At 44.5% G+C, this 12,445-nt stretch overlaps 1 protein-coding gene across 1 annotated transcript; it reads right to left on the bottom strand.

Annotated features, from left to right (window-relative positions):
• Positions 1 to 3,616: 3,616 nt before the first annotated feature.
• Positions 3,617 to 10,811, bottom strand: CCNG2 (cyclin G2). The gene is made up of 8 exons (XM_082482537.1): positions 10,563 to 10,811; positions 10,250 to 10,388; positions 9,161 to 9,298; positions 7,885 to 8,135; positions 7,635 to 7,713; positions 7,441 to 7,539; positions 6,341 to 6,546; positions 3,617 to 5,810 (listed from the first exon to the last, which is right to left on the bottom strand). Exons 2-8 carry the CDS (start codon positions 10,358 to 10,360, stop codon positions 5,678 to 5,680), a joined length of 1,017 nt encoding a protein of 338 aa, XP_082338663.1. The 5' UTR covers positions 10,361 to 10,388; positions 10,563 to 10,811; the 3' UTR covers positions 3,617 to 5,677.
• Between the last annotated feature and the right edge of the window lie 1,634 nt (positions 10,812 to 12,445).

Here is a 12,445-nt window from a genome sequence, read left to right as displayed (position 1 = left end):
ATCACGAATGCTTCCTTGATTTAGATGTTTTAATAGTGTTTACATCTCTATGATGAAGACGTACTCGCTGCAGCCAAGAAAACCCCACCAGCACTCTTTGAAGGAAAAATGAAACGCTTCATTAATTCAAAAATTGTTGAGATTGCAAATCAGGAACAGAACATACAGGTCTAGAGGCAAGATTACTAATAATTCATGAGCAAAATGCTATGTTTATGCAACACTAAGGATGAGATTTTAATTGCTTATTACACTAATTGATTTCATTCGGTTGTTATGGCAACTTTCTCCTTTTAGTATATGTACTACACCAGACTCTTACAGGCTTAAGCCATAAAGTAAGGCTGCGTGACACATCACAGTTGCAACACGTATGGTAAGATAAATAATACTGATTATCTGCTCATAAGATACACAGTAGACAGAGACCATACTGTCTAACACCTTCTAGCCTCATGCTTTATAAATTCTACAGTTTCTCTTGCCTGTCCCAACTGATGACTTTATGCTTATCTCCACCACTAGCTATTCTCAGTTTACATTACTCAGCGCTCTGCTTGAGCAAAAACAGTGCCCATTTTGTGTAGAAGCTAGTTAGTAATGGCAGCTTTGACAGCGCATATGTTAGACATTATCCCGTTTATATTCTGACTCTTTCCCAGAAAAGCTTTTACACAACAGGAATTCAGAGCAAGTGCTTGAAACCTGACAGTCGAGACCTGAAGTCGAAACCATGCTTTTCGCTGTTCAGAAGAAAGTACGCAGTGCAGTTAAACAAGAACACCCAGCACAGGCTTTGCTCAGTTATACTTACACATCCACTCCTAACTATCCCTCCTGCCCAGTCTCTCCCCAGCGATGGTGGAACTGCTGCTCAGGTGTAAACATATCCACTGACTTGCGCGCAGTAAAACGCCTCTTGCTCTCTGAGCAGGTATGCTAGCGAAGCATGTTTTGCTGGTCCGCTGGAGTACATCCTTAAAATCTCTTGCGAGTCACCCGTCTCACATGCATCAAGTTTTTAGGGAGCTGAAGACAGCAGCTGCGAAACAGACATTGTTCAGAAATGGAAACTCAGACATTTTCCCGTGTTACAGGCCCTATGCGATGTATTTTGAACTGGAAATTGCAGAAGCTGGTTTCTAGTCTTGCCCTAGTATCTACCAATTCACATCATGCTGAGCTTCAAAGCCCCGATAGCAAACTGGTATCACAAGTCCAGCCCTTTCACAAGCAAGCAAAGAAATGGTATGAAATGGTAAGGCAGCAGTGTCATTAAGATCAACCGTTTACTGTATGGTTCACTACAGTCATGCACAGAGCCTGCTCTAAGCACTGACCAACAGAAACACATCACTTATTCAACCACAAAAAAAGGGGGGAGTTGTTAAAGGCCATGGCCTGAACACACCGATTGATTTATGCTGAAAGGTTTTATTGCTCCGTGTCACTTGTTATGTGATCAAGCAGCAAAGAAGTCAAGTTTCTTGTTTAAAAGGCCATTATCGTTACTTAATTATAGAATGACAATTCACTAGGAACAGAAGGGGCTCCACTACTGATCCCTCGCTGCCCAGTTCAGCCACAGGAGAGCAAGTGAGGAGTGTAACACCTCAAGATCCTCTCAGAAACCAGGGCTCATCTATACCAATGCAAACCTTCAGCACTACACTTGAAATATACGTTAGGCAACACACTATCTCAGAAAGGCACTGGGAGTAACATCCCACAGCTCATACATAAACCACGCAGCTAGGAGCTGTCCCAGGGGACGTCCTTCCTCCCCACAGAAACATTCCCTTTCAGCCCCCTCATCCCCACCCAAACCAGTCTTACTGACAAGGCAGTTATGAAAATGAGCACATATTTCAACTCTCGAGACTGTAAGTGTTGGAAGTTTCACCTCGTGGTACAAGAAAGCCCAAAGCAGTATTTAAAAACCATGCACGGCTCTGCTATTAAAAATGAGCCAACCACCAAAAGCCCCATTCTTTGAACAAAGCCAGGCAAACCTCCTTTGAGGGATACGCAGCTATCTGACCCGGCAAAATCAAAGTTGAGCCTAAATTATCGAACCACAGAAGTAAACCTGACAACGTTCTTGCAAGCAAGTTTCTTTTCATGTTGAGATGAACTTGAAAGGGGCCAAATGTCACACCTCAAGCTTTATTAAACAGACTCATCTCACAAGCTGTTAGTAAACCCAGGGACATCGCCCATGGCTTCCTACCTTGGTAACAGCCCACCTACGCAGCGCACGCATTATGTGCCCACTCCCAAGCAAGGTGGTTGCTGTACTGAAGCGACCCGAGTGGGCACCTTTGAAGTAGAAAGCTGAACATCTTCGCTGCAGTAGCTTTCATGTTCAAAGCGGTCACAACAGAGCGAGGAAGCCATTGCTCTTAAAACATTACAGTGCACGTTTCAAAGATGAACGGCTCCATTACATAGTTAACTTTCAATGTGAGTTATTAGACAGCAGGGAATTTCATACAGAACTTAGGAATATCAAGTATCCATCTCTCATCTGTTGTATGTGGGAAGTGAGAAGCCTCGTAGTATGCTCCTGCGCTTAAAAAAAAAAAAAGTAGCTGTGAAGGCCGTGAAGAAAAAAAAAAAAAAAAAAAGAAAGAGGATTATTTTAACAGTAGCAGTGGGCCTGTTCTTCCCACATGCGCTCCCTGTCAATGAGTGACACTCATTGCCAGCCTCACCGCACCCCATTCATTCCCAGCCTACACATGCTGCCCCAGTGCTGGAACATCCGAGGCAGGATTTCCCTTCACAGCAGCAGTGGCTGGAGCTGGAAGACAAGCGGGCCTGGCAGAGGGAGCACCTTTGTGCTTTCTCTTACTCCATCCCTTGCACAAGGAAAAAAAAAAAAAAAAAAAGAGGACAAAGAGAGGGAAAATCTGTATCAAGCTACAAGGTACAATAGGTCTATCATTACGCTTTAGAGCCATCTCAGTGGGTAGCTGTGTGCAGCTTCCAACTCCTTTCAGTCTCTCTAGGGCTGGGAACACCTCTCCAACAAGAAGCACTTACAACCCCCCTGATTCCTTAATTTTTGCAACATAGGCACCATTTGAAAATACTTGGGCAAGATGGGCAGGATGAGACGAAAAAGACACAAGATCAAGTTTGTGTCTGGTGTTATTGTAGGTGTTTCAGATTGCCAGGACACATTCCGAGACCAGGTTTCACTCAGAACTCTGGGAACAACAGCAACCGCAAATCCAGCAAAACCCGTAACTTTTTGCCGGTAATGACCCCTAACTTAACCACTAGCGGGAGCTCCCATTTGCCAGATGTGCAAATGCACCATTCGCAACACTAGTTCCAGCATGACAGCTCCCAGCTACAGCTGGGTGATAAGCAGAGGGTACCTCACACGACCCTCTAAAACTGATAGGATCAAAGCAGAGAAGAGATTCCCATCCAAGGCATACAGAAGTCTGTCCTTTTTCTTTGCAAACTGCTTACCAGAACTTCTGGGGAACTCTGAACACACCTGCGGTACCATACGAGCTATACAGCCAAAAATAATAATAATAATAAAAAAAAAACACACAAAACAGGCCAAAAGCTTCAACTAACCAACTGTAACTCACACCAGTTAACAAATACAGCAATTGGTTTATTTTTGTTCTCAAATGAAACAGGACTCAGTAGGTTCGTTACCTGCAACCAAAGTACTCCATTTCAAAAGTGAGCTTCCAGGCACAGAGACTTGCAGCAAGAAGTCTTCAGATGTACAGTATTTATATCATACAGAGTACACAATAAATTACTATCTACATGCAACATACCTACAAAAAGTTACATACAATGTAAAAAAATACAGTATTTTCTGCTCATTTTTTTGTTTTAAATTTTTTTCTGTACATTTTTTAATTTACATTTTTATATACATTTTTGTAAACTTTTTGTATTTTTATAAAACTGAAATCACATAACAGTTACAAACTCACAGCACCGCTCTTACCGTTCTAAAACAATGCTTTCGTCTACAAAACAGCCTTTAGCTTGTTTGCTCCTTCATTTCTACTTTGGCACCAACACACTTCACACCCTTATTCTGAGCTAATTAGTCTGCTTGCTACCTAACCATGTTCTCAATATGGAGAAACACAATCATACTTCAATTTGTGCTTCAATAATAAAGTTCAGAAAAAAACATTAACTACTTCATCAACATCACATTTACCTGATATTACTGCATTATGTCAACTTCTCCTGCACTAACTGCTTTATATAAGCATGCAAACAAGTCGGATTATGACTCAATCAGTAACATGAATATACTGAAAAACAACTACAAGGGTTAAATATTAAAAGGAATGGACTTCAAGATTTACCATGTTAATAAGTCTAAGCTAACAGTATGGTTGACATGTTAACATTTAAGATTTTAAACACAACGTGAATTTTGGCATAGAAACATCTGCATTAAAATATGAAATTACTCCCTGCCATACACTTTAGACTATCCTTTAGCGGAAAACCAGTATTGACTAGAAAACTCCTTCTTATCATACATATTCCTGTTGTGAAATAGGGATTCCTGAAGTTTATAAAAACCAAGCTTTAAAAAAAAATATCCACTTAGGAGTACACAACTCAGGCAGGATCCTGCTGAAAAGGAGCATGGCACACAAAGTGTTAAAGCAGTTTCAGTATTTGGCCCTTTTGACAGTAAATCATTTCAGCCTGGTACTATGTATACATATCATTCCACATAACCTACCCAGCCCATTTGATCTAATCTCAAAATACTGGAAGAGTGGAGGTGCCCTCAAGAGGACTCCAATCCAACCTCCTGCTCAAAGCAGGGTCAGTGCTGCATTCAAGCCAAGCTTGGGGTTTTGTCATGTTGAATCCTGACAACCTCCCAGGACAAAGACTGCACAGCTCCTCTTGGTCCACTCCCATGCTTGACTGTCCCCACGGAGTAAGCTTCTTCCATTAACTGAGGTCTTCACGTTTCAATTTAATGAAATCCTCTCATTCTTGCTCCATGCTTCTCAGCCAAGACCCTGAAATAGTCTCCTCCTCAGTGACCTCCTCTTAGATACCAAAAGGCTGCTGTTCAATCCTATTTCCCCCCCCGGCGAAAGCCACTTTGCCAGGCTGAATAAGCTCATTTTGCTTAGCCTCTCCTAACACATCCTGTGTCCCAAATCGCTTAATGATTTTGGCAGCTTCCCGTTGGACTTGCACAAGTTGATCAAGGTCTTGAGCCTAAAACTGGACACTGCTCCAAATAAGAATGAATGCCTAGTCAAGGGAGGAAAAAAAAAAACCCTACTGCCCTTGATCTATTGGCTACACTCCTGTTAACACAGTGCAGTATGCCATCAGCCATCATGGCTGCCAGGGCACAGTGCTCATGTGTTTAGCTGCTAAGCATTTTGGACCATCAGGTACAGGACTACATTTATGCTTGTTTACAATAGAACTATACATTAACTTTTTTGCTAACCTGGGAACCTGAATGGGATTTTTTTTTCTTCCTTCCTTATAATGACAACAGAAAAACACAAGGCAGGCATTCAAAGCGTTGATATGCCACAGCAATTCTTGCCTTAATACAGTTTACAGATTACCACCTCATTTATTATTGCCAAAAGACTATGGTGCAGTAAAAATCTCAACTTAATACAATCAAGACTTCATGCTAAGACCGACAGCTAAGAGTTTGCCACTTTGCTTTAGGTTTGAGTTCAAAGAAGAAGGTGCCTTCCAGGTCACTCGGAGGAGAGCTGCTAAGGCTTTCTTCTCCGCTGCTCATGTCTTCGCAGGAGTCTTCACTAGAAGGAACAGTAGGAAAGGTAATTTAAACAAAGCACAACCCCTTGAAAGTGGCAAAGTACTCCTCAATCCTGTGTTTTCTTGCACGCTTTTCTGTTCCTAGTATAACATGCCAGATCTAAACACTTCTCAGCACTAAGGCTTAAATCATAACAAAGTACAATTTCCTTTTTCCTAATGCCAAAAATCTCCTACCAACCAAGAAGCCAGCGTTCAAGACATCAAATATAAATTACTTCAGAAGACTACAATGCTTTAACCCCCATCTTTTAAAAAAAATAAAAAAAGAAAAAGCTACACCTCCCCCCCCACCCTGCAAAGCATTTGTACTTTCTGTACCACAATCAGTTCCACACTTTCTTTTCTTCTGTTTAAGATATATTTTAAGTCCACCAGTATTTTCAAAGCTAGCAATTTTTTTTTTCCCCAATTAGTACTGAATAAGCCCAGTTATACAGAGTTGCCATTAATTATCTCCAGAAAACAAGAAATCCCAACAAATTAAACACCCGGTAGAAGTTTTACCAACCTCTCGCTTTCATTGAAGCATCCACCCTCTGGTATTGTTGGCAACTCAGGAACACTGTAGTAACTGTTTTGTAGATTCTGGGCTGTACGTCTCGAAACAATCCAAACTAGCTTTTTATGATCAGGCTTGCAACATTCTGGAGAAGAATAGTCTGCTAGGCATTTTGAGACCAGTTCCCTCCAGTAAAGTAGGTCACTATCACTTATCTGAAAAGCAAAATAAGAACCTATTTAGTTTATTACACACAGGCCCTAAAGATAACCCCTCCCTCCATTTTACCTTCTTGGAAAAGACTTGATAAACATATGAGTCATAACTGTGATACCTTTGTCAAAGTTGGGCTGCTTTTGAAGGTATGCTGCTATACACTAGAAATATCCATGTTGAAGTGTGAGTTGACAGTTTGCCTGTCAGTTGCTGTTAGCACTTTTATTTTCGCTTCCAAAGGAAAAATGAAACCATGATTATTCCATTTTGAAACGGAATAATGTCATGCTTTAAGGAACTACTTCCACCCCTCAAGAAACTGGGTTAGTTCAATTTGACTGTAAGAGTGAAAAAGCTTGTTTTACACCATCAACTGATACAGCATGCAGCTAGAAACTGTAAATCCTATGTTAATTATTCAGGATAAGAGAATAACAAGCTCAGCAGTCGTTATAGTCCCACGAACCGATTGGAAGTTTCTCTAGAACATACAGCTAGAACTGTACAAGCCAAATCAGCTGCTTGTTAAAGCATGTATTGTGTAGGCATTAGGTCAGCACTTCTGATTTTATACATTTAAGCTATTTTTTTTTAAACCATAATCCTTTTGCTTGCCAGGTAGCTGCCAAGATGTGCCAGTGCGAAATGACTACCTAACCTCATGCTCTAAGCAGCATGTTTTTTGCATATGGCATTCAACCAAAGAAGCAATATTAGTTGCAAGAGTTGCAGGCAGATGCTTAAAGACCCATTTCATTGCTCATTTCAGCTGATGCCAAACAGTGCCTGTAAAGACTGTACACTGAAGGTAGGGGTACCTTAAATGAAACATTGTACATCACTGACTGCACCAGTCCCAACAACTGCAAAGACAATCCACAGAAAATACCTACCTTAGAATGCTTCTGAACTCGAAGAAGGATCTCAAACAGCTCAACAGATTTCAAAGTCTGAACTTCTAGAGTGAGAAGGCACAAAGCCAAGACAGATGGCTAGAAGGACAAAAAAAAAACACAACACCAAACATCGCTCAGCATTATATGAATCAAAACCTACTGAGAAGTCAAATAAAGTCACTTGTACTTACTTTTGCTTTAGAAAAGACCAGACGACAGTTGCAAGCTTTTAGCTGTGCTTCCAATTTGTCGAGATTCAATACTTCTTTCCTGTAAGGCACCCAAGAGAAAAAGCATTTGGATCAACAAGCATTCACTTGTCAGGAAGTAAAAACTAAGGAGCTGCCTCTTCTACAGCTACTGCCATAATCAATTAAGGGGCAACTGAAAAGAAAAATGGCTTAGCAATCACATAAACCACCACCGGTTAACTCAACTGACCTTTCTGAGGTATGACAGAGTACAATAGTATGGTACAAGTGCAAGAAGGTTAAGGCAGTAGTAGCTTTAAATTCAAAGTGCAACTTTTCTGAAATTATCTTTTCCATCCGTTTCAGGTCGGACACAGTGCATTTACATTGGCTGATCCGAATGATCTCATGAGCAGATGGAATATTGCATTCTTCTTCAACTACTCGGGCAGCCAGCTGGAAACAGCAAACTCCAATGCAAGATAAATGCTTCGGTTTCACCTAAAAATAAGAGGAAGCACTATGAATACTTCCCCCGCCATAAACAATGTGATTATCAAACAGCAACATGAACAGCTCACCCAGCCTCAGTGAGCTGTTTAGAATATTCTTAGTTCAATAGAAAGAGATTTGCTTAGCTCAACTAGACCTGACACCAGTCAGCACGTACACCTCACTTAGTCATAATTTATCACTTAAGTTTCAGTGAAACACACCTGGCAGAGCCAATAAAGCAATATCGACCTGCCATAGCTAAGTCACAGGAAGTGAAGTTCAACAGCTGAGCACCCTCTGTTGAAATTGCTCCACATCACAATAAAAACTGCAGTGAGAATTGCAATACCCCGCTTCTCCAGGCAGCAGTGCTCACGTACACTCATTTAAAGCCTATACAAATCCAGCCTGAGCCTGTTCTAGGCAGTCCTATCCCTCCACAACTCGTTCCGACCTCTGCTATTCTCTCCCATGTACTGGCATAACATTTTGTGCAACCTCAATGCCAGTCAGACCAGAGAACTGATGCAACTTTCGTTTTTGTGCCAACTTAATAATGGGGAACTCGTTTAGGTTCAAATGGTCTGCCATAAAGCAGCACAAACACAAAAACATCCAGGGAATGATCATTTGGTGTTAGTTCCAGCATCAAGCTAAGCTTTAACACAGTACCTAGAAATAGTCTGTAACACAAATTGTTTTGTTCCTTCTTAATTCCTCTTTTCTTAGTCTTTCACATCCACATGATGAAGGCTACAGACTTAGAGGAAATAAACCATGCTGCAACTTGCCTTTAGAGGTAAAACCACCCCATAGTATAAAATAGTTAATAAGTCACATCAATGTAATCTCATCTGTACTCAACTTTAAGTTTACAAAGGACTTCAGAAATGTTGCCAGCATGGAAAGAAAAAATAGCCACAGTTATCTCCTAGATCACAACCTTCCTCTTTTTATCAGACAAAAAAGTTCACAGGAAGCTCGCATACTCCCAGCTGACACTATAGCAGATCCTCTCCCCCTCAAAATACCTTCATAAGAGCCAAGAATCTGTCCAGAATGTTAACAGCCAAAACAAACGTTTCAGTTGCAAAACCAAAAAAGTTGGTCAGACTCCAAAGATCTTCCACCTTGGCATTCCTTTGTCTTGGACACAGCGTGTTTTCATTCTATGGCAAGAAAAGCAAAGTCAGAATTATTCAGTGGCAGCAGTGACGACTGCAACCACTCACTCCCCAAGTCATCTTTTACTTAGATCAAAAGCAAGCAATTATTTTCTTCCATAAATACTTTATTTCTCTTAAAAAAATAATTTAGATACTTGAGATTCAAAACACTTGCCCAAGGTACAAGGATTACAGCCAGGTCCTGAGTCTCACTGCTGCAATATCCAGCACAACCACATTTCCAAGTACGCACTTGTTATTTTAAGACAATAGTTACCAAATGCATGCAATACACAGCGACTCCTGACCTTACGGAAACAGAGATGACCAACCTCAGCTTAGTCTCCTCTCCGCCTACATGTCAATATTTAAGCAACAAAAGTTCTGCTTGTAAAACAAACAACCAGACTGATTTCAGAGGCTTTGTAAGCCTGCCCCAAACTCAGTAAGGAACTCTTGTCATTAACGTGGAAATGTTTATGCTTAGTTCATTTCTTGCTGTTCAGCACTGAACGTTTCTAGGTTCATTTCCCTATACCTTGCTAATGAAAAGCAAGTCACTTCCCCATTTGCTAATTGCATACGTGACATCCCAGCTTTCCCGCAGTGGTACAAGACAGCGGTACAAAGCTCCCGAGATGAAAATAATACACTTCTCTTATGTGTGCACTCGAAGTTTAATAAGCAAGCACCTAAATATTTTACTTGCCCTGTAGGTCATAGTTCTCTGACAATGTACTGTATGTTGATCAGTACAGACGGAGTTAAAACAAAAGGCAAGCGCCATTCAGAGGAAAGAATTAACTTTCCGAAAGGAACGCACATCTCCCTCCCTTCTAGCTCAGTTTTTTTTTTTTTTTAAAAGCGCTTATTTCCTGCCCTGAAGAGGCAGCCTTATCCACTCCCCCAACCTCCTCTTACCCACTCCCCCCTCCAGCCCGGCCCCCCCCTCACCTCGGCGGCGCACTCGATGAGGCTGAGCCCCTTCTCGCGGGGCTGAAACCGCCCCTCCTGCTCCAGGTGGAGATTCAGCTGCTTGAAAAGCCACAGCGCTTCGCTGCTCATCTTCTCCCCTGCCTCCGGAACCTTTCACCTTCACGGCAAGACAACGAGCCGTCAACAGCTGGCAGCTCGCCCCCTCCCCGCCAGAGGCCCCTCAACCGCTCCCCCCCCACCGAAGGAGGAGAACCACCCACCCAGCACAGAACAAAGGGGGGCGACAAGACGCCTCAAAGAAGGGGCAGTCCGGCCCTGCCCGTACACTCACCCGGAGCGGTGGTTGAGGGGGCACCGGGCCCCCCTCCCGCGGCCCTCACCGCCCGGTTCCTCCGCGGCGGGGAGGGGGAGGCGAGCCCGGCCTCCCCTCACCGCACGGACGCGGGTCGGCTCCGCCGCTGGCCCCGCATCCAGGCAGGGCCGCCTGCGCCCCCGCCCGCGGCGGGTCCCGCTCGTGTCCCCCAGCGAGTCACGGCGATGCCCGGGGCAAAGACACCATCCCCGGTGGCCAGCTGCCGCCGCCGCCGCCCCGGCCCCGCATCAAAATGGAGGCGGCGCCGTCCCCGCCCCCTTGTTTTTGTTCTGGCGGCCCACAGATGGCCCCGCGCGGAGCGCTCCCTGCTAGGCCCGGCCGGTGAGGCGCCGCCGAGAAGTAAAGTAGTCCGCTCTCATTCGCGCACCCGAAGGATGCCCCGAGAGGGGCTGGAGATCAGGGAACAACTCAACCATCCAGGGGCAGCCCTGCTCGGCGAGAAGCCGGGCGAAACTGCGCTCCTCCGGAGGGAGTACTAGACACCAGCGGAGGAAGACATGGAAAAGCCACAGCACTCCTTTAAAGGGCTCCCACAGCGGAGCCTTTGTGGCGGCGGACCTGTTTTAAAAAGTCCGCCCAAACCCTCCCCTGCTCTGATTGGTCCGCGCTCTCCAGGGGCTGATTGGCCGGTAGAGCGACTCTCGCCCCTCCCCTTCCACACCCGGCTGAGAAGGGAGGGGGTGTTGTTTACCCGCGGCGATTGGTCGCTCAGCGAGGGTGGGTCTCTCCGGATTGGCCGGACGAGTTCTACCTCTGCCCCGCCTACGGCTCCGGGCCTTAGCAACCGTGAGGGATCCGTGGGCGCGCGCGGGGCGCCCCGCGCTGAGGTGTTGGGGGGGCGGTGGGCGCCAACGGCCGGAGCCCAACCGTCACTCGGCTCCACACAGCTGGACCGGCCGAGGCTCCGGGAAACGCCTCCCGTCTCCACAGATCTCTTCGCGGTAATACAGGATAAAGGCAAATGCTGACGTGCTGCCCCCCAGGGGGGGCGGCCTGAGCTAGTTCAGCTACCCGGGTGCCGTTTGGGGGGGACCCTTTTCCTCAATGCCATTTCTCCAAGGTTCAAGACACCCATCTGGATTTAAAAGCCCCATTTAAAAGCTTCAAACTTCAAAAGCTTCATCTGAAAAGCTTCCAAGAATCAAACTTATTCACAGTCTGGTGTTTCAGAGTTTCTAGGATGTGTAGTTGCAAGGCTTCTCTTCATAATTGCAGTCCATCTGTGTGGAGCGTGAATCCCAAGGTTTCAGGTAATGGAGGGCTAATGGGAGCAGCTGGCAGCTGTGCCGGTGCCCATCGAACCCCGAGCAGATTGCTCGTCAGAGCTTGCATCAAAGGGCTCCTCAGCCTGCAGCTTAACGGAGGCCTAATGACAAGATAAAACGGGATCTCGCAAAATACATCATCGTCTGGAGGATTTGTGGGGCTGTTTCAACATGTTCCATGTGCCGTCTGTTTTTCGTGGACAAACACAAAGGAACAAATGTCATAGGACAAAACCAGTGAAACCACAGCGACTCGTGATGTGTACATATTGGAGACAAAAGTCTGTGGTGGCGACTCCAGCAGATTAGCATTCAGTTTGATCTAGCGAGGTTCCACCGTTTCAACAAACAGAAAATGTTTATTAAATGTCGCAGTCTGGAAAAATAAGCCGCCTTCTCTACAAAACAGTCAGCAATGTTGCTATGCCAATCTCTATTTCTAGGCACAGTTCCTGTCTGCTCTGCCAGTGATGACGGCCAACAATTTCTTCAAGTTTATTTTGATGACAAGCGCTCTTAGATTCCCATAAACATGCACAACTTTTCCTCGGGTTATTCCTGACACAGGCCAGCACT

Source organism: Vanellus vanellus (assembly GCF_965231255.1).
Source record: "Vanellus vanellus genome assembly, chromosome: 4".
Classification (NCBI taxonomy): Eukaryota; Metazoa; Chordata; class Aves; order Charadriiformes; family Charadriidae; genus Vanellus; species Vanellus vanellus.
The sequence above is the reverse complement of the archived record's forward strand: the minus strand, read 5'-3'. Positions and strand labels throughout refer to the sequence as shown.

Bases quoted from the DNA above. Each gene is read 5' to 3' on its own strand.
- CCNG2 (XM_082482537.1), bottom strand. From the start codon at position 10,360: ATGAGCAGCGAAGCGCTGTGGCTTTTCAAGCAGCTGAATCTCCACCTG. The intron at 7,714-7,884 runs GTCAGTTGAGTT...GGTGCCTTACAG, and splicing joins CTCTGTCATACCTCAGAAAG to GAAAGAAGTATTGAATCTCG. The intron at 6,547-7,440 runs GTAGGTATTTTC...TTTGCTTTTCAG, and splicing joins GAGTTCAGAAGCATTCTAAG to ATAAGTGATAGTGACCTACT.